General features: G+C 46.1%; 2 protein-coding genes across 2 annotated transcripts; both read right to left on the reverse strand.

Annotated features, from left to right (window-relative positions):
- Positions 1-611: 611 nt before the first annotated feature.
- LOC307090772 (gap junction delta-3 protein-like) lies at positions 612-3,450 on the reverse strand. The gene is made up of 2 exons (XM_079757539.1): positions 3,358-3,450; positions 612-2,886 (listed from the first exon to the last, which is right to left on the reverse strand). The coding sequence occupies exon 2, from the start codon at positions 2,766-2,768 to the stop codon at positions 1,887-1,889; it is 882 nt and encodes a 293-aa protein (XP_079613665.1). The 5' UTR covers positions 2,769-2,886; positions 3,358-3,450; the 3' UTR covers positions 612-1,886.
- Positions 3,451-18,623: 15,173 nt separating this feature from the next.
- Positions 18,624-19,505, reverse strand: LOC307089879 (gap junction delta-3 protein-like; the record flags this gene model as incomplete). The annotated part of the gene is given in 2 exon segments (XM_079756350.1): positions 18,624-19,004; positions 19,008-19,505. Coding segments are annotated over 2 exon segments (879 nt in total).
- Between the last annotated feature and the right edge of the window lie 1,235 nt (positions 19,506-20,740).

Raw genomic sequence — 20,740 nt, forward strand, 5'->3', positions numbered from 1 at the left:
CATTTTTGACATTTCCATTTTGTTCTCGCGTCGTCCATAAACACCCTGGTTGTATAGTAGCCTAGGCCTAACCGATGCAGAACTATATTTATATTTAATTATCCTACATGGGAAACCACGATATGTATGTGGAAGTGAGTGTGTCTCGGAGAAGGGCTTTGCAAAATGAGGCAGTAGGCTTATTTTGTCTTTTAAATTAGCCACTTGAACCTCGTAACTATTTCAAAGACAATCTCTTCTTTTTTTTAAATTAGAATGCATTTTACATTTGACGGTGCACAAATCAGTAGGGGTAAATTGTCGTTTAATTCAATTTACCTGATTGTATTGCCTCATTCAAGGTGCATCCTAATGGCCTCTGTGAGGCATTCGAACGAGTCGATGGGCTGAGCTCTCCCAGTAGACAACACAACTGGGAGTATACCATAGCTGCAATGCACAAAACAACGGAACCTCATGCAATGAGTGAGAAGCCTCCGGAATTGCACTAACTATGTTAAGCGTTTCTATCTCATTAAGAACAACGCAGCAAGTAAATTGAGCGAGGTAATAGCAGCCGGCGACTGGATTTTTGTGTGAAGCTCTGCTGCCACATAGCGGACACATTACACTCACACTTGAACCCAAAGGCCTTGTTTTATTGTCGCAACTATTTCAAAACAACTTAAAACTTATGACCGTTTTAACAAAAGGTGTGGTTCAGTAAACACAAACAATTTAATAGGATGTGTCATAAATACAAGTGATAAATATTGCAGAAATATGGGCGTGAAAATAATCATGATCATATATCATGTATCATTAATCTCCCACCCATAGTTGTCCTTCAATTTATTACAGTTTAACAAAAGTATTAACCAAACATATAGATTAACTTTTTATTCAACTCGGTATACAAAAACAAATTATTGCTAATTTGCAGTTCATAGTGTCCAAAAAATCAAAGAGGCGTTTTTCAAATAATTAAAATACACAGTAATTCAAATACACTCCATAATTACTTCATGACATGACAACAAGTCATGCTTAGGATGATGTTCAGTTGAAAAGCATCCAGTTATCCTTGATTGCATCCTTGTCCCAGGACTGATGAAGGACTAAAAGATGAAGGACTCATCATTAGTGCCGCAAAGGAGTCTTGCTAGTCACGTTTAAACCCCGTCTCCAATGTTTGCGATCAGACAAAACCTGTTATCAGCGGCCTCGTCACATCAATCAATCAATCAGTCAGCCAATGAATCCCTGGCCTAGGACTGGCTGAGGTACTGTGTAAGGTGCTGTGATCTGTGTTTAGCAGGCCTTCAGTGCAGTAATCAGGGATACTGCAACAAAGCTGACCAGCGTTAGTTTCCTTGGGTGTTGTGTCTGTGTTAATTAACATAATCATAGTCGATTATAACCCCCCTGACCCTCTCTCTCTAGAATCCTCCTAATTAGAATACTAGAGGTGAGTAAAATGTATGTTCCTCCAAGGTAAACCTCACTCACAAAGCTTTAGGACCACAACAACCACGGACCCGGATGACTCCAGGCTTTTAGCTCAGCGGTCAGAGCGTTTGCCGTCCGATCTTACAATCGCCGGCGATCCCGGTGTTCCCCTCTGCCCATATGAGGGCTGGGCACGGGAGGAGACCTCTCAAGCTAGGGCTGCACGATATGGAGAAAAAGAAAAAATCGAATTGCGATATTACGATTTTTGTTTGATCATTGTATAACGAATGGGGTGATTTTGTAGTGGAGTGCATCTGCCTAGATCTGTTTGGATATCCTCTCGCATGATGCACCACTGGCAAAGGCATCAAAGTGATTTAAAAATAAATAAAGAGTACAACCTTTATGTCTATATTCGCTGTGATGTACGTATCACGATTTATCGCAGCCCCGTCTCACGCCACGAAGGACCGGCTGCTGGGGGGCCTGTAGCTCTTGTGTCCGACGCCGGAGGTCTTCCTCGCGCCGCTGCTCCTCACGGGGCCTGCCTTCATCCTCGCGCTGCTCAGCGCGCTGTCGGACATTGCCTTCCCCCCTCCCACAAACCGCAGGTTCGCCTCCTCCTCCTGTTTCTGTATGTTACTGAGGTTATGCGAGCCATAGGACCTATCCAGCATGCCGCGCTGCTCCTGTCTCCTGGGGCAGAACCACTTGACAGAGGCGTAGAGGAGCTCCAACAGGCTGGAGGCGCCCGACACCACGCCCACGCCAAAGTAGAACACCAGGAAGACGGACTTCTCGGCGGGCCTGGAGGTGAAGCAGTCCACTGTGTACGGGCAGGGGAAGCGGCTGCAAGGGAACTGGGCCTCCAGCCTGAAGCCGTACAGCCACCACTGGCCCACCAGCACGCCCACCTCGGCCATCAGGCGGAAGGCCACGTTCACCAGGTAGAGCTGCCTCAGGCGCCTCTCCCCTGGGATGTCCTGGCTGCAGGTGGAGGCGGTGCCGTCGGCGGACGAGGAGGGCATTTTCTTGGAAGTGTGGTGCATGGCGTACATCAGGTAGAACATTGCCGGGGTGGAGATGAGGATGATGTGGAAGACCCAGAACCGGTACAGGGAGATGGGGAAGGCATGGTCGTAGCACACCTGCTTGCAGCCCGGCTGCAGGGTGTTGCAGGAGAACTCTTCCTGCTCGTCGTCAAACAGGTCAGACGCCACGGTGCCTAGGACCAGAATGCGGAAGACGAGCATGATGAAGAGCCAGAAGCGACCCAGCATGGGCGAGCGGGCCTGGAGGTGTTCGAACAGGTCACCCAGGAAGCTCCATTCCCCCATGGCGGCGGTGGTAGTAGGGTGGCGATGTCCTTTGAAAGGGGAGTGGGTGTTGTTGTCCTTCGATCAGCTGCGAGTGCACCTCTCAGGGCTTTCAACTTTTTTCAGGGCTTTTTTTGTCCTGAAACCCACCGAAATCACATGCATCAGAAATGTATACCTGTCCGTGTTATTTATTAACTATAAAACTAAAAAGGGAAAGATATGAGGATTTACAACAAAAAAAAAATACTGCAGGGAAATTGAAAACAGTAATAATAGTAGAGAGCTCCATTGAGTGAACTTAAAGAAAGGAAAGGGAAGTCAGTATAGGTAGCTCAGGGACATGTCTCAATGAATGGCTTTGCATTGTCTTTCATCGGATTCTTGACTTTTAAGCAAGCAATCACACTGACGGAGAGAAAACCTTGAAGCACGCTTTAGTTCCCTCCTATGTACCCAATATTGCCCACAAAACATGAAGATTGTCCAAACAACCTGAAGCAAGTTATTCACCCGATCAGATTTAAACAACTTCACATTCATCTTCTACATCACTTGATACATCCTCAAACATGTGAATGCCAAGAGACAGTGGCAGAGTGTTACTTACCCAAGTCTCGCTTTTCCTTGAAGAAGTCGCTGTGTCAATGAGTTTAGGAGTTCAGTTCTATTATGGGAGGGAAATGACTGGTCAAAAGGAAATTCCTGCTCTGCTCTAATCGGTTGCCATCAGGGGCCCGATCCTGCTGTGCTGTTTATAACAAATGTTTAGATGATGAGCGATAGCTTGATGATGAACCCTTTAAAGCCAGGTCCCGAATGAGAGGAAGTTGTGAGTCCGCCAAGAAACAACTTGCCAGCTCAGCAGTACCGTATCATATTGCATTCATTTATTCCCTTTCTTTACAAGAGAACTTTGACCACCATGAATAAAGAAATTAAGTTGCGTACATAAAATGGTTGTTGTTGTTGCTGACATATAGTTTGCCAATACATTGTTCATATCAAACAATATTTCTCAAGGAAGGGACAATTCTCTCTCAACTCTTTAAGACTTATTTGATTGAGGGAAATACAAAACATAGCACTTGACTCTGTAAAACAGTTAGCCATTTAAACTATAACGAGACACAAGATAAGATCAACTTTCGAGTTAATCAAATATTAACCAGACAAAAGATGACAAACTTGATGAACTTCGAATTAAAAGATTTTACACCTTTATTATTATGTATTCAGGTATATTTGTAGAACCTCTGCCGTGCTTTAGTTTAGTTAATTGTTCTTGGTGATCTATATAAAATTTGATCTATATACTTGTAAATAATATAAAAGCAAAAACGGACCAAATTTTATTTATCCTACACTATTGATATAATTAAAAGAAATCCTCTTACAGTGAACAGTTTACATATAATTGGCAGTGTGGGTGTGCCCTGCTGTAAAGGGCATGACACAAATCTTTAATCTAGAGATACAACTTGTAGACGCTGTGCAACCCACTGATTACCTGTAAATTAGACCTGAAGTACTTGCCCACATCCAGTTAGACTTTCGACCAGAAACCAGTTGGAACTGCCCTTTGGCATCAATTATAATATAAGATTATGATAATAATGATAATACTTTTTTGTAAAATGCATCTGAGATCATCTGAGAATACTGCCTGGACACCCGAGCAGACTCAATATTTAAGCTCAGCAAAAGTACTTTATTACAGTATAGCCCCCCAATTCTGTGTCAATATCAACATATTTATGCATGCCCTTTTAGTTACAAGGGCCCTACAAAAAGGAAAGATCTGAATGATAAATCATACAATGCAAACAACATTGTGTAAAAATACAGAGACAGGGTTTTATCTGTCCATGCTGCCTCAGAACCAACATACAAAGTCGTTTTTGTGCACTGCATCCATGGTCTCCTGTTCTTGGAACCACCACCCTCCGATGGGTGGAGACCGTATTCTACGCTACATACATACAGCAGCTGTAGTGATGACAGGGGCAGAGTAAGCCATGAGGTGTTTTCTATGGGAACGGTATTTGACGCCTGTATGTTCCTGGTCAATCGACGATGCTGCAGCAACAGAGACTTGTATTGTCGTTTCACTCCCAGCCCTATTTGCCGTTGGGCTGCTTCACCGTCGTGGACCTGCCCTTTTTCCTGTCTCCGTCCTGATGGAGGCACCACAGAGTCGCATGTTAAACAACTGAAACAGGAACACACAAGGCACAGCCCAATCAAGGCTTTATGATCAAACAAGGCCAAACAAGGAAGGGTAGGGTGAGGAGCAGGGGCGCTGCCAGGAATTTTGGGCCCTATGAAAGATTCTAATTTTGGGCCCCCCCCATCAAACATCAATCGACTGTTTTTTCAAAACAAAAAACATTTCAAGACATTTCAAAAAAAAAAAAAAAGGCAATAATATATTATATTATTAATTGCCATCCGCGGGCCGTGGGCCGTGCTGCGTTGGGCTGGGCCCTTAGAATCAGTACCACTTTTCCCCGCCAGGCAGCGCCCCTGGTGAGGAGAGTGAAGAGAGTTGGTCTCAGGAGACAAGAACATAGCGTTGTGTTTAGGTTTGACTCCCCAGCATGTTCCTGGGGTGATTACATCCCGTCTCATCCTAGCCTTGAACCACAACAGTTCCCTGCCGCTCTCGGAGTTGCATGACACCCTTTCGGTTCATTTCATACCATAACAGACTGTCAGCTTTTAAAACCGATCGCTCAACAATAGCCAGGGTCAGCTCTCGAAAACATGGGCCCTAGGCAAGATATTATTTAGGGCTAGCACTAGGAAATAAAACTAGATGGAGGGAGAGGGAGAGAGGAGAGAGCAATAGGGAAATGGGAAGTCTTCGGGAAGACGTGTCCATGAATTATCTTCAATGTCACTCTCTATGAAGAGTGTTTCTTCAAGAGTATTTGTTTCACAAGCCTGGTGGTTTGAATTTATAAACAATAAAAGGACATTGACTGCTGTCATGTTTCATGCAAAGTATTATGTAATTATGTACACTGTATATATGATCAAGTCCTCTCTCACTGGGCTTTGAATTCAAACAGAGGGGGACATAACTTTTTTTGAATCAATCTTGAATCCACAGCTGTCGCCAACTCAGGCAAGCTACCCATCTTTAGCTTATATCTTGCAAGATACAGCAAGATTTTATGGCACAATAAACACCTGATTTGACATGGCAAGAGAGTGGAAGAGAGATTGTCCATTTGTGGATGTATGTACATCCATTTTGTACCATACCATCTATGTGTGTGTTTGTGTGTGTACTTGTGTATGCGTGTATATGTACATCCATTTGTGTGTTTCTGTGAGAGTCTGTGCATGTGTGGGTGTGTGTGCCTGTGGGTGTGTAAGTCCATGAGTGTATGCGTGTGCTTGTGGGTGTGTGTGTGTGTGTATGTCCATGAGTGTGGCGTGTGTCTGAATTTTTTGGATATGTTAGCCCCATTTTTAGTTTTACTGACCAGAAATATATGTAAAGAAATATATAAATCAGCATATTAACATAATATGCAGACTTGTATAGAGCTCGTAAGTACGCCCCTTTCGGTAGATCCCCATGGGACCTCTGAGATCGTAAAATATGAATGGGTTTCAATGCAGAGAAAGTAATTATTTTCTGGTCCCACTCTTTATATACCCTGGATTACAAATATGTTTTTTGTGGATCCTAATAAAAATCTTCATGCAAAGAAAACAAAAGAAATTTGCGAGGAAGTTTGATAATGTTAGGTTTTGTGTGAGGCCGCTTTGTGAACTAAAGCCCCTCGATGCTCTCAACGCGAATGATATACGTCACCACCACTCTTGTACAAACATGGCGATCTCACTGCTCCACTTCACCACTCTTTTCCAAGGGGAGGATAACAGCATCGAAAGAGGTGAAAACCATTAGAAGTCGAGGCATGTGTAGATTTTCAGTTACGTTTTCAGTTATGGAGATTGTCGGACTTGTCCACGCCAGTCGCAGGGAGCGTGACGTCACATACGAGACATGTAGTCTTTCTCATTGTGTTTTCTCTACAGCCTTGAACTGAACAATTGCACAATAAACGGTCAAACTCTTGAGATGAAAAATGATCATTTAAATCCACAAACAACATATGTGTAATCCAGGGCATATAAAGACTGGGAAGAGAAAATAATTACTTTCTCTCCATTGAAACCGTTCATATTTTACGATCTCAAAGGTACCGGTAGAAGTCCGCCCCTTCTACCGGAAGGGGCGGACTTACGAGCTCTATTTATACACTTGTATATCAGTCCCTCCAGAAAAACGCGATTATGTGATCGCATAATTCAACACTTAATCAGCCAAAGTCTGCATATTCATGCGGGGGCCGCATTTTTTCAAATATGCCGCACTTTTACCGCATAAATTGCCGATTTCCGCGCAAAATATGCGGGGCTTGCATGATTTCATAATCCCCACATTTTCGTTGCAAAAAAGTCACATATATCTTAGCAGAAAGTTGAAAAATGTTGCGTTTACTTCACACAAGAGCAGCCATTTGTATGAAGTGACGTAATTACGCGACGTGAACTTCATCGAAAAGCTGTATTTTTCGCAAGCTCCCGCAATTTTTGCAAGTTCCCGCAATTTCATTGCATAAAATTGCATAAATATGCTGCATGTTTCATCGCATTTTTTAAGAAAACGTGCCGCATAATCAAGGATTTTTGGCCGCAAAAATCACCAAAAAACACCGTATTTTTCTGGAGGGACTGGTATATATTGGGGGCGCCCTTTAGTGGCAGTAAAGCTGCATTGTAATTGTTGAACAGTGATCAGTTGTTGAGGAGCAGTCAGCACACTAGCTGACAGCTGACCTGACCCACGGGCTGCAGGGGGTAGGCTACACAATAGTAATTGTTCCTTTCAAAGTTCTGAACCAGGCAGACGTTGGTCCTGTTCAGAGACACCTTTAGAACACAAAGCCTCACTGCTGGTTACAGATAAGATCAGGACAGCACAATGCTCACTAAAACTAAGTTGATATCAAATTGCCACTAAGGCTTGTTTTTGTAAACAAACTTTCAATTTCTGTTATTTGTGTCTTTCCCCTAACTAAGGCAGGGTTTTGTCATACATTTCTAACAACAACAAAAAACAGAACCCATCCCCTCGATAAAACAGTACTCATCAATCAGATTAAATCAGATCAATAAGATCAGTCTCCCTCATCATCACGCATGTAGGGGCCTCCAGTTTGCAATCCACCTCAAGAAGAGATCCAGCTTTAGGAGGTGGAGGGCTCTTAAAATAACCAATTGAAGCGTGTTTGACTCCTCCCGGTGCTGACCTCTCCCTGGTGGTCAGTGGTCACTGCGCCCCCGAGAGGGGCCAGTTGGCCTACCTTCACCTCACGCTTGTCATTCCCCCTGAGGCACACCTTCCTCTGGCCCGGCCTGAAACCTGCAGATACAAATACAAAAAAGTAGAGTGGTCAGTAGCCTAGGACCGACACCAGGGGGGCCCAACATTTGTTTAACCAAGATATACTTTACAGATCAGTCTGCCGTCAACTATCATTCCAAACATCTCACAGGTAACACTGTGATGGGGTATTCAATTTCCTTGATACTCGATTCTTGATATCCGCAGCCAATATCTCGGTTGATCGTCTTCATTGTCTGATTCACTTGAGTCATCATTCTCCGTCTGTCTGATTTACCTTGTGGGTTTGGCAGACATTCCATTTCCCCTTTGTGACTTGGAATGGGCCTTTGTAACTGGTGGCTCTACAGGTATGTCATTTACTTGGAGCAGCAGGTTTGGGTGGAGAGTGCGCAATGGGACGGCTTCCTGTCTCAGGGCTTACCTTATAGACTGGGTTTTCACCAGCTGCTCTCGTACAATATAGATTGTTTTCTCCCAGTAGGGTGTCAGTTTTCATGGAACTCCTCTTATAGAGACATTACAAACAAGAACCCTGTCCCCTTGCTGTAGAGTGACGCCTCTGTTCTTCCTGTCATAACACTGTTTGCTGGCTGTTGGTGCTGGTATTTTGTATGCTTCGATCATTTTCTCTGCCCACTTTTCTGCATCATTGCTGGCTGTGTTTTCTTCTTCCTCTGCTACCAACCCCAATAGAAGGTCAACAGGAAGACGTGGATGATGACAATATAACAGGAAATATGGGGAATAGCCTGTCACTTCATGCTTGGTACCGTTGTATGCATGGATGATGTGAGGCAGGTGATCCTTCAAGCTTTCTCTCTTCTTCTCACCCAGAGTTCGGAACATTTGTAACAGAGTCCGATTGAACCTCTGGGCGGGATTACCTTGGGTATGGTAGAGAGTTTATTTTATGGTTCAAGGCTGCAAACTGTTTGAGAGCTCTGAACAATTCATTTTCAATCTCTGCTCTGATCATAGTGGAGTTTGGACGCGAGCCAATCCGAGGGACAAAGTCATTAAAAATTCTGTCAGCAGCTGTTTTTGCCGGCCTTGTTTTTGGTAGGGCATGCCTGTGTAACAGATATGGAAAACTGTTCATTAGTTATCATGAGTTTCGCAAATGAGAGCAGTTGTTGGTGTTTTAGTGCCATCTGCTGGTGTGATTGGGTATTGCAGATCTGCATCCGCCTTAGGTGTGTGTGCGGCCGTTGCTAGTCAGAACCAGTTGACGTGACATGTGGTAAGTTCGCATTGTAAATAGCTCCCGAAGATTTATAAGTTTATTTATAAGATCTAGAATGTATGTTTATTTTATGAACCTCGACATATTAGATGATTGTATATTGTATAATTGATATGTTATTGTTTTTATAGTTTGTCACTTGGTAGGGAGTTCATTCACATTTTTAGTTTGACCACATGTTACTGGTTAGCTATGTTGGTAAGTGTTTTGTTTTACTCGTGCAGATCCTGATGTACAAATCACCAATATACTGTGCGAGCAGCACAGGAAGGACGAGACGGGAGCCCAGGTTAAGCGGTTACGCAACTCTCGTGCCCCATACACCGCACGACTCCGAGAGTTGCCTTTATTGAACACCACCAAACATAACAGAAACACGACACACCTGACCAACACACACAACACTCTCACTAATGGTCCTGATTACACTACACATCACACAACAATGGAACTACACACAATTAACAGACAACCAATAAAGACCCCAAACACGTTAACCCCACTAAACCTAGCAACGAAACAAGTTGACAAATGCCCCTTTTGTCAACTGACAACCCCAATTCCCAGGATCCCCTGTGGCGACCCCAGAGGAGTCGCCACAATACCTTTGAAAGAGACCAATGTGTTTGTCCTGTCTTTCAGGTATGTTGCTCCGAAATGTAAATGTAATCTTATAATTTTATTATTTGAATATATTTGATGTGTATATAGGAGAACCAGTTGACGTGACATGTGTCCTTTAGACCCAATCACAAACGTTACACCTGGGCAAACCTGGTGAAGTGGTCGACCACCACCAGGATATACTCGTATCCACCACGGCTGGTTTCAAGGTGGAGACAGTGAATGCAGACCAGTTGAAGGGGTGAGCTTTATATTATGCTCCCCATCAGCGCCCGTCATGTACAGCTGGCTTCTTTTGATTAATGCAACACTTCCTGGTGATGTATTCCTCAATATCATTTTTCATATATGGCCAATAAAATCGTTCTCTTGCGAGGCTCAAAATTCGTTCCACACAACATGTCATATGTTGTCATGCAGGCAGGTTAGGGCTGTCTGTTTATAGGTGGCTGGCAAGACTAGCTGTTTGCGACCAATGGTTTTCCTATATAGGATGTCCTGTATAGGACATTTTCCACATGCAGTCTGCTCCACTCTTTTGAGAGATTTCTTGTGGGCTTGTCCAATGCTCTACGTCCCACCTCAGTTAGTTCAGGGTTTTCCTCCTTTAACGCCAGGATTTTTCCAATAACTGGATCTTTTTTCGCTGTTCACTTGCCAGTCCATGGTGGTCAATTACTGGGAAAGGTTTGGTGTGAGTTTGCGGTTGAGATGAGATATTAAGGGCTGCCACCCATGCTACTTTCCCCTGCTGGGCTGTCCTGCTGCCTTACCAGGTGGCGCACACTGCCTCCTTTGACAATCTCTGAGAACACTGACCCATGTAGGCATTGATGTCAAGGGGTCAGTGGGAAAGAATGTCTGCAACAACATTCAATTTCCCTGGTTTGTACCTTATTTCGAGGTCAAAGTCTGCAAGCTGCCTTACCCAGCGATGGCCCACTGCATTAAGCTTAGCTGTACTCATCATGTAGGACAAGGGATATTAACGGTGTAGACAATGAAATGGGGGGCATAAAACAGGTAGTCCCTGAACTTTCACATACTGCTCACTTCAAGGCCAAAAACTCAACTTGCCACTGTGAAGGTGGTAACTTTGCTCTGCTGGACCGCCCCCAGGCCCTGTAGAGAGGCATCACTGTGGAGTACGAAGGGCTGATTGAAGTCTGGGTACCCGAACACTGGTGGGTTGGTTAGGATGTTAATGAGGCATTCAAGTATCTTCTGGTGTTCGCTCTTCCCCTTCACTGGGGTGTGTGAGTGTAGTTGAGGGCCCTGTGTTTTTCCCTTTGCAGGCTTGGGTTGTGGTGAACTAGTTGTAGTTTGGAGCAGCTCGTATAGGGGCCTGGCTATCCGTGAGAAGTGTTGTACGTATGATCGGTAACAGCTCAGAAACCCTAACAGTCTCCTTACATCCCCCAGTTTTCTCCTTCAAGGCCTACCCTGCTCCTACATCTTTTGGATCAACCCTCACCCCATCTGCAGACAGCAGCCGCCCCACATACCTGACCTCTTTGCGAAACAGCTCACACTCTTCTGGCCTTAACTTTACCCTGTGGTGCTGTAGGGCTCGCAGTACATACATGGCGCAGAACTTCAAAATGCTGTTTGAAGGACTTAGAGAAGCAGAGGAGGTCACCTAGATATGGGATGCAACACTCATCCCTCAGCGTGTCAACATCTCCTTCATGCTTCTTTGAAAAGCTGCTGGCGCATTTGACAAAGCAAAGGGTATTCTGACGCATTCATATAAACCCCAAGGGGTTGTGAAGGCGGTCATGTGTCTGGACCCCTCTGCAATGAAGCCTTGGTGGTAGGCTTTGCCCTGGTCTAGGATGGAAAACCAGCCACCAAGTGAGTCGATTAGGTCCTGTATGCTGGGAAGAGGATGTTTGTCGGGCACTGCCTTATTGTACAGCAGTCGATAGTTGATACAAAGAAGCAATGATCCATCCTTTTTTCTTACACAAACAATAGGTGCGGCATAAGGTGAGTGTGACTTCACAATCCATCCTTTCACTATCAAATTTGACATACTCTTTTACTTCCTTGTACAGGGGCTTTGGGATGGAAGTATAAGACTTCAACAGGGATATCGTCTTTAAAGGGATACTTCACCGATTCAGAACCGGTGTTCAATCATTATAAAATCGCTATTTTAATAAATAGAAAAGTTTTTGTTTCCCTCAGTCTAACCCAGTCTTCCCTTGGCCCATCTTTCCTGATCTAATTTTCTCCTGAGATGACGTCAAATGACGCGTTTGACGTCATCTCAGTAAAACTTTGCTTGCCTGCTAGAAGGGCCAAGGACTACAAACCACTGGTTCCGCAAATTTGTGAGCCCACCAATAAGGAATGAGGGGGTTGCGGGAGCTCGCGTACGAGATGTAAACACAATGTCTGCCATGTTTCTTCACCGCTTAGCTAGAGAACAAATTTGCAATGTGAAACAGCCGAAGTGGATTTTGAGAATCTATTGTTGGATTCGGACATTCAGGGCTATTTGTACGAGCCAGAATACAGCCAGGAGGCTGCTGCGGCTGCAGCTGAACAAGCCGCTCGGTGCCGAGGACGAGGAGCCGGAGCGCGCCGGTTTGCTCTGTTCGCCTATAAACACTAGCACAGAGTCCCTGTGCTGCAGCATTTCAGCGATGCCAGTTTCTTCTAGAATAAATGTCTGAATCTGGCGAGGACGGGGCCATGTGTGTAACCTCTCACCCAGGCTTTACGCCTCATCTGAACAGTTGGGTATTGGATACATATTTCTGGACCCAGAAAGTAAAGTGGAAATGCCAGCCAAAGCCCGCCGGGAGAAACAGACGTCTGAGCATATAGTAAGTGTTGTTGTTTTTTACTAACACATTGGCTACAATAGTTTTGAGTCCCGGGGAACGTGACAATGTAGTTTTCCGAAAGTAGCCGACATCTTATTGGCAGAGCATAGGCTACGTTACGTTAGCTCTAAGTCTGTGTAATGCTGAATAGGCTACTCAAGGCATCATTTATCTTGCTTTGTTAATGTTGTTCTCTTTCTTTCTTGGACAGTATCGGCTTCCTGCCATCAGAGCTAATTACTCAGCAAAAGATAGGCAGTACCGTGGCTACCAGGAGACAGTATACTGTCTCCTGGTAGCCACGGTACTGCCACAGTACTTGTGTCACAACTCAAGATGAGCTGTGACTAATTTGACTCAAGCAAACGCACCCTACACGTTTTATTTTTGTAAATAGGTCATAATTTTTCATGAATAAACCTTCAAATTCATGTTGGTTGCTGTGATTTTATGCATTTGAAAAAACGAGAGCAGAAGTCTAAACTACTCAACTTATCACAGGAATATGTTTGCACAAAGTTTGCTCATGCTACCACTCACGCTAGTATAATGGGTCCTTCCCCCTCCAAACCGGCGGGCAGTGCAGCGAGCGCAATGCACTGTGGTAGTTGGAGGATTTCTTACTTTTGAGCCAGAGAGACACTTTCTGCCTTTTCTCAGGCTAGGATGAACTGATTTTATAATACATAGAATTATTTACTTCATATAACCTTCATATCTCCACCCTTATCCCTTTAAGTCTGACCGACATCTGGAGAGATGGAGTACACCCTATGTCGTTGCCGTCATGGGCGAATACCGCAATCTCCTCATACAGCATTTCCTCAACCGTCCGCTGATGTTCAAGTTCAAGATGACTGAGGTCAACGGGTGCTCACCAGGGCTCATTCAGGGGGTCTCAGTGGTGGTTGTTACGATGCCGACCTACCTCGCTCGTTATTACCCAGGTAGACAGCCCGTAACCTATGTCTGTCCCTACGTGGTGTGCTGAACTTGAGCATTGTTCCTAATTTTTCCCTGGGTGAGTTCAATCTAACCTATGTAGGGGGTTAGGTGCGCGGTACTCACCACGGGTCCACAACCACCATAGGCGTACAGCTCCGTCTCTCACACTCACACTCCGCACCGGCTCCTCGTCCCGGTTGGGTGAACCGTCAGTCCCGCTGACCAGCCCGCGCCTTGATCCAGTCTTTTAATTCACCATGTTCAATCTCATCGAAGTCGCCAAGCAACGTATGTCCATCGGGTTACTCTCTTTCACTCCGAATCTCACCTCCCGACTCCAGACTCTCCACTCAGTTTCAAACTCTTGAGAGTCTCCTGCCCACTCAGCTGTTGCTACTTAACTTTGATAAACACCTCAACACCACCCCCTCTGTGCGACGTCACTACTGACCTTAACCCTAAGCACCCTAAAACGAACCCTATTCCTAGTATCGTAACAGTGGTGATATGGTGGATTTCAGCCCTAACTGTTGTACCCTGTGGTTTCTCAACCTGTTGTGTCTCTGGCTTTTCCATTTCAATGACTTTGGCTACGTGTTGAATAGAGCCCAACTGCATTCTCTTTGGGAGGATTACCTCATGCTTAGTGTGGTTAGAAACAGGCACATTAACAAGGACACCCTAACAGTTAAGTGTCGGGGAGGATACCCTCCCCAACACTTAACTGTTGCAAGGGTGTGCTCTCTTCTGAGGGATCATAAAGGAAAACTGGTTTGGAAGTGTCAAAGGTAGGTGGTACTCTACACCGCACATGCACTGTTTTTCCCACTGGGATGATAACGTCCTCTTTACCAACTCTGACCATGGCCATGCTGTAGTTGGGTGTCTTTTGGGCCTGTACGAAGTAAACCATCACTGCTGCCTGTTCCTCCTCAACACCAAGTGCTTATCAAGGATTCTCGCCCATTCATCATCACTTGGAGAACATTAGCACCCAATAAAGGCTTAGGGAGGGGAAGCTGGCTGACTAGAAAAGGGGCCTGTATTGCAAGGTTTTGATAGCTCCAACCATCCATCATACGGGATGGGCTGTCCATTTGCTGCATACAGAAAGAGCCTTTCCTCTGTGTCAAGAAATTCATGCCATGGTCATACTGGGTGAGTGGGGATAAATGTCTCTCTCAAGGGCTGGTCAATCATGCTCACTTGCGAGCCAGAGTCAAAGAGTACTGTTCATACGATTTTTACCTTGTTTTGAGTGTTGCTGCTTCAGTGAGGAAGTTACTGAGTAGGCCTGGAACTGGGGAATGGCCTCTTGTTGTCCCTCATCAAAGACCGGTTCCCATTTACCTGCTGACATTCGTGGCGAACGATGACGTAATGTTTCGAACGCGGATTACGTAGGCGGTACAATTTTCGCCCCCGGTACAATTTTGGTGTGACAGCGTCACTAGGCTGTTTTATTCGGGGCTAAAGCCCCAGATCTTTTTTAATTAGCCCCGAATCAAATGTTTGGATAAAAAAAAGAAAAGAAAAATATCAACTATTTTTTTTTTTTTTTTTTAGCTTGCTCTACACTAAAAACAAACATGGGGATTCCAGGGGCATCTCAAAATAAACAACACTTTGAGTTGTGTCTGTGTCAAGGTTAGCATGTTGTTTTGGTTGTTTTGTGGTTTGGTCTGTGTCCTACTGTGGATGCTGCGAAACCTCCTGCCAGGGTTCAGCATGGAAAACAGTCCGTGTGAGGGTGGGTGGAGTCAGAGGAGATGCGGTCAGGCAGTGCTTCTGCCCAATGCCCCGGATGGAGGGGAGCGGGGACCCGGTGATTTTCTCCGCTGTTCTCAACACTCTCTGCAGAGACTTCCATTCCAAGGCCTTGTAGGCCCCCAACCAGACGGAGATGCAGTTGGTCAGCAGACTCGATAGTGCTTCTGTAGAAGGTGATCAGGATGGGAGGGGGGAGGGAGACTTTCCTCATCCAGCGCAGGAAGTGCAGGCGTTGCTGTGCCTTCTTCGCCAGGGAGGTGGTGTTGAGGGACATGGTTAGCTTGTTGTTCATTTGCACCCCCAGGAACTTAATGCTGCTGACGACTTCCACCGCAGTGTCATTGATGTGGAGTGTTGTATGACAAGGCCGAGATTTTCTGAAGTTGACAATGATCTCCTTTGTCTTTTCAACATTGAGGATCAGGTTGTTGACTTTGCACCAGTCCACCAGATGTTTTACCTCGTCCCTGTAGGCCAGTTCATTGTCATCCTGGATGAGGCCCACAACAGTTGTGTCGTCCGCATACTTTAAGAAGTGGTTGGAGCTGAATCTTGGACGACAGTCGTGGTTCATCAGGGTGAACCGCAGGGGGCTGAGAACACAGCCCTGGGGAGAACCGGTGTTCAGGGAGATGGCGCTGGAGATGTTATTGTTCACACGCACAGACTGGGTTCTGTTGGATAGAAAATCTAGTAGCCAGTTGCACAAGGGGGTGCCGAGGCTCATGTGGGATGATCGTGTTGAACGCTGAGCTGAAGTCCAGAAACAGCATCCACACGTGGGTGTTATTATCCTCCAGGTGCTCCAGGCTCAGGTGGAAGGCAGAGGAGATGGCATCCTCTGTAGAGTGGTTCGGTTGGTATGCAAACTGGAATGGGTTGAGTGATGGTGGGAGCTTGGAGGTGATGTGGTCCTTCACCAGCCTGTCGAAGCACTTCATAATGATGGAAGTCAGTGCTACGGGGCGGAGGTCATTCAGGTTAGTGATGTTGGAGTTCTTAGGCACTGGTATGATGTTGGCAGCCTTGTAACATGATGGAACAACATCCTGAATCAGCAAGGTGTTGTTATCGGGGCCTGCTGCCTTCCTTGCGTTGACTTTTCTCAGGGTCCTCCGCACATTCACTGTTTGAAGTCTGAGTGCCAGCTTGTTGGGTTGAGGGATAGCTTTTATTGCGAGTGTGGTGTTTAAATCCTCAAACCGTCCAAAGAACTGATTCAGTTTGTTTAGGAAGCTGATGTTGTTCTGACAGGGGGAGGGGGCAGCCTTGTAACCTGTGATGGACTGGATGCCCTGCCATAGACGTCTTGTGTTAACCGGGTTCGAAAAGAAACATGGATCTGCTGACCTTGGGTGCGCTTTTCTGCCTTGATGGTGCGGTTCAGGTTGGCTCTTGCTTCTTTGAGAGCCCCGGCGTCACCAGATCTGAATGCGACATCACGCTCCCTCAGCGCTGCTCGTACCTCTCTGGTCATCCATGGTTTGTCATTGGCCCTGGTTATGACAGACTTTGTAACAGCGATATCCTCTGCGCACTTCAGGATGTACGCACACACGGTTGAAGCATACTCCTTCACATCTGTATGTTCACTGTCAGTTGCAGCCTCTTTTAACATGTCTCAGTCTGTCCTCTCAAAGCAGTCCTGCAGCGCCGACATAGCACCTTCAGTCCACACTTACTTGTTTTACTTTTGGGCTTACCTCTGATGAGCAGTGGTTTGTATGATGGAATCAGCATAACAGAGAGGTGGTCTGAGGAGCCAAGGTGGGGCGGCGGGCTGCTCTGAAAGCCTTTTTGACGTTAGAATATACCAAGTCCAATGTGTTCTCTCCCCTGGTGGCAAAGTCCACATGCTGGTAAAAATGTGGGAGGACAGTCTTCATGTTGGCTTGATTAAAGTCCCCTGCCACGATAAAAATTCCCTCCGGGTGAGTGGTTTGAAGGTTGCTGATGGCATTATAAAGAACCGACAGGGCTTCCTTGGTATTTACAATAGGAGGTATGTAAACTGCTGCGATGATTACTATTGAGAATTCTCTTGGGAGGTAGAATGGTCTGCATTTAATAATTATAAACTCAATGTCCGTGGAGCAATGACTTACGATCATATTAGCTTTGTTACACCAGCTGTTTTTTGTGTAGACGCACACACCCCCATCTCGTGATTTACCGGTGAGAGCGCAGCTTCTGTCTGCTCTAAGTGCAGTAAGCCCTTCCAGGTTAATGGCAACGTTCGAGACCGATGAGTTTAGCCATGTCTCTGTAAAAATGAAAACACAGCAGTCTCTGATTCCCCGTTTGGTGGATAAATCCAGCTTCAGGTAGTCCAGTTTGTTCTCTAGAGAGCGTACATTGGCAAGCAGGATAGATGGAAGCGGCGATCTGAAAGGGTTAGCCTTTAGCTTTGCTGCTATACCACCGCGACAGCCGTGCTTCTGTTTCTTGTCACACCGCCTCCGGCGCTCCCTGGGGCGGTCTGTGCTGGTGGGTACCTCCGCTGAGACCAACTGACCGAGGTTGTGTAGAGTGGTTAGCGCTTCGGTGTTTACTGACCCAAAACCGCTGAAACCACGAAGTGTCAACACAAACTGACGGTCGTAGATGTGGTCTAGCGATGTTCCGCTTTACTGTTATTATAGATTTATCTTGTTTTGATGCTGTATTCATGCCTTATTTCCTAGTTTGGCGAAAACGATGTGAGCCAATGTAGCGGCAGCCGACATGGGCGCCGCCGTTGCTAGGCGCCCAAGTCCGACCAGTCCGGTGTCAACAGTTTCACCTGCTACTATTTTAAATTCTTCCCACACTGCATATGAAGATAAATAAATTATGTACTTGTCTCATATATTTATGTACATCTTTCCAAGCCCTTAGATTTAAATAAAATAGTTATTGGCTAATTTAAAGAAAATAAACCGTAGTAGCACACAGGCAACACTGGCAAAGGCACCAAAGTGATTTTTATATAGCCGTCCAGCGATACGAATATCCCACATGTACGTATCACGATTTATCGCAGCCCTGTCTCACGCCACGAAGGACCGGCTGCTGGGGAGCCTGTAGCTCTTGTGTCCGACACTGGAGGTCTTCCTCGCACCGCTGCTCCTCATGGGGCCTGCCTTCACCCTTGCGCTGTTCAGCACACTGCCGGACAGCGCCTTTCCCCCTCCCACAAACCTCAGGTTCGCCTCCTCCTCCTGTTTCCACAGGTTGCTGAGGTTCTGCGAGCCGTAGGACCGCTCCAGTTTTAGGCGCCACCACTGTCTCCTGGGGCAGAACCACTTGACCACGGCGTAGAGGAGCTCCACCAGGCTGGAGGCGCCCGACACCACGCCCAAGCCAAAGTAGAACACCAGGAAGACAGACTTCTCGGCGGGCCTGGAGGTGAAGCAGTCCACCGTGTAAGGTCAGGGGAAGCGGCTGCACGGGAACTGGGCCTCCAGCCTGAAGCCGTACAGCCACCACTGGCCCACCAGCACGCCCACCTCGGCCATCAGGCGGAAGGCCACGTTCACCAGGTAGAGCTGCCTCAGGCGCCTCTCCCCTGGGATATCCTGGCTGCAGGTGGAGGCGGTGCCGTCGGCGGACGAGGAGTGCCTTTTCTTGGAGAGGTGGTGCATGGCGTACATCAGGTAGAACATTGCCGGGGTGGAGATGAGGATGATGTGGAAGACCCAGAACCGGTACAGGGAGATGGGGAAGGCATGGTCGTAGCACACCTGCTTGCAGCCCGGCTGCAGGGTGTTGCAGGAGAACTCTTCCTGCTCGTCGTCAAACAGGTCAGACGCCACGGTGCCTAGGACCAGAATGCGGAAGACGAGCATGATGAAGAGCCAGAAGCGACCCAGCATGGGCGAGCGGGCCTGGAGGTGTTGGAACAGGTCACCCAGGAAGCTCCATTCCCCCATGGCGGCGGTGGTAGTAGGGTGGCGATGTCCTTTGAAAGGGGAGTGGGTGTTGTTGTCCTTCGATCAGCTGCGAGTGCACCTCTCAGGGCTTTCAACATTGTCCTGAAACCCACCAAAAGCATCAGAAATTTTGCATACATTTCTGATGTATAACATGGCCGCAGTGTTGGGAAAGTTCACTTTCTACGTGAACTAGTTCAAAGTTCAGTTCACAAATTTTAAAACGAACTAGTTCAGTTAAACGTTCATAATTCAAAATGTTGAACTAAGTTCACAGCTGACAACACCGCAACTGCAAATTAACCACACGGAGATAACCATGGCAACCGGTCAAAACAACCCAGCGTTCTGCGCGCGCATCCGCCGTGTTGATAAACAAATAACCCCCCCACTTTGAAGTTAAACCGAGAGAGCGTGCCGTTCACAGACACCGGAGTTCACAGTAACGTTCATCCGGCAGTTGTACAGTACGTTCAGTTCACGTTCGCCCAAAATACGAACGAGTTCATGAACTATCGTTCAATGAACGCGTTCAGGCACAACACTGCATGTCCGTGTTATTTATTAACTATAAAACTATAAAAAGGGAAAAATATAAGGATTTACAAAAATAAACGAACTGCGTGGTGATTATGAAATTGAAACAGTATTAATATTAAAGAGATCTTCCATTGAGTGGACTTCAAAATAAGAAAGAGAAGTCAGCATAGGTAGCTCAGGGACATGTCTCAATGAATGGCTTTTCATTGTCTTTCATCTGATTATTGACTTTTAAGCAAGCAATCACTGGCTGAGTGGTTGATCTTCTACAGACCCAGCGAAAAACTTGGAGCACGCTTTAGTTCCCTTCTATGTAACCAATATTGCCCACAAAACATGAAGATTGTCCAAACATCCTGAAGCAAGTAGTTCACCCGATAAGATTTCAAACGTCATCACATTCATCTTCTACATAATTTGATACATCTTCAAACATGTGAGTGCAAGTGAAAGACAGAAGTGTGTTAGTCTCGCTTATCCTTGAAGAAGTTGCTGTGTCATTGACTTCCAGGAGTTCAGTTCTATTATGGGGGGGAAATGACGGAGGAAATTCCTGCTTTGCTCTAACGGAAAACCATTAGGGGCCCAATCCTGCTCTAGTGTTAACAACAGGGCAGGAATTGCTAGATGATGAGCGATAGCTTGATGATGAACCCTTTAAAGCCGGTGCTCAGTGTCCATGCTGCCCTCAAAAC

Source organism: Pollachius pollachius, assembly GCF_949987615.1.
Source record: "Pollachius pollachius genome assembly, chromosome: 19".
NCBI lineage: Eukaryota > Metazoa > Chordata > Actinopteri > Gadiformes > Gadidae > Pollachius > Pollachius pollachius.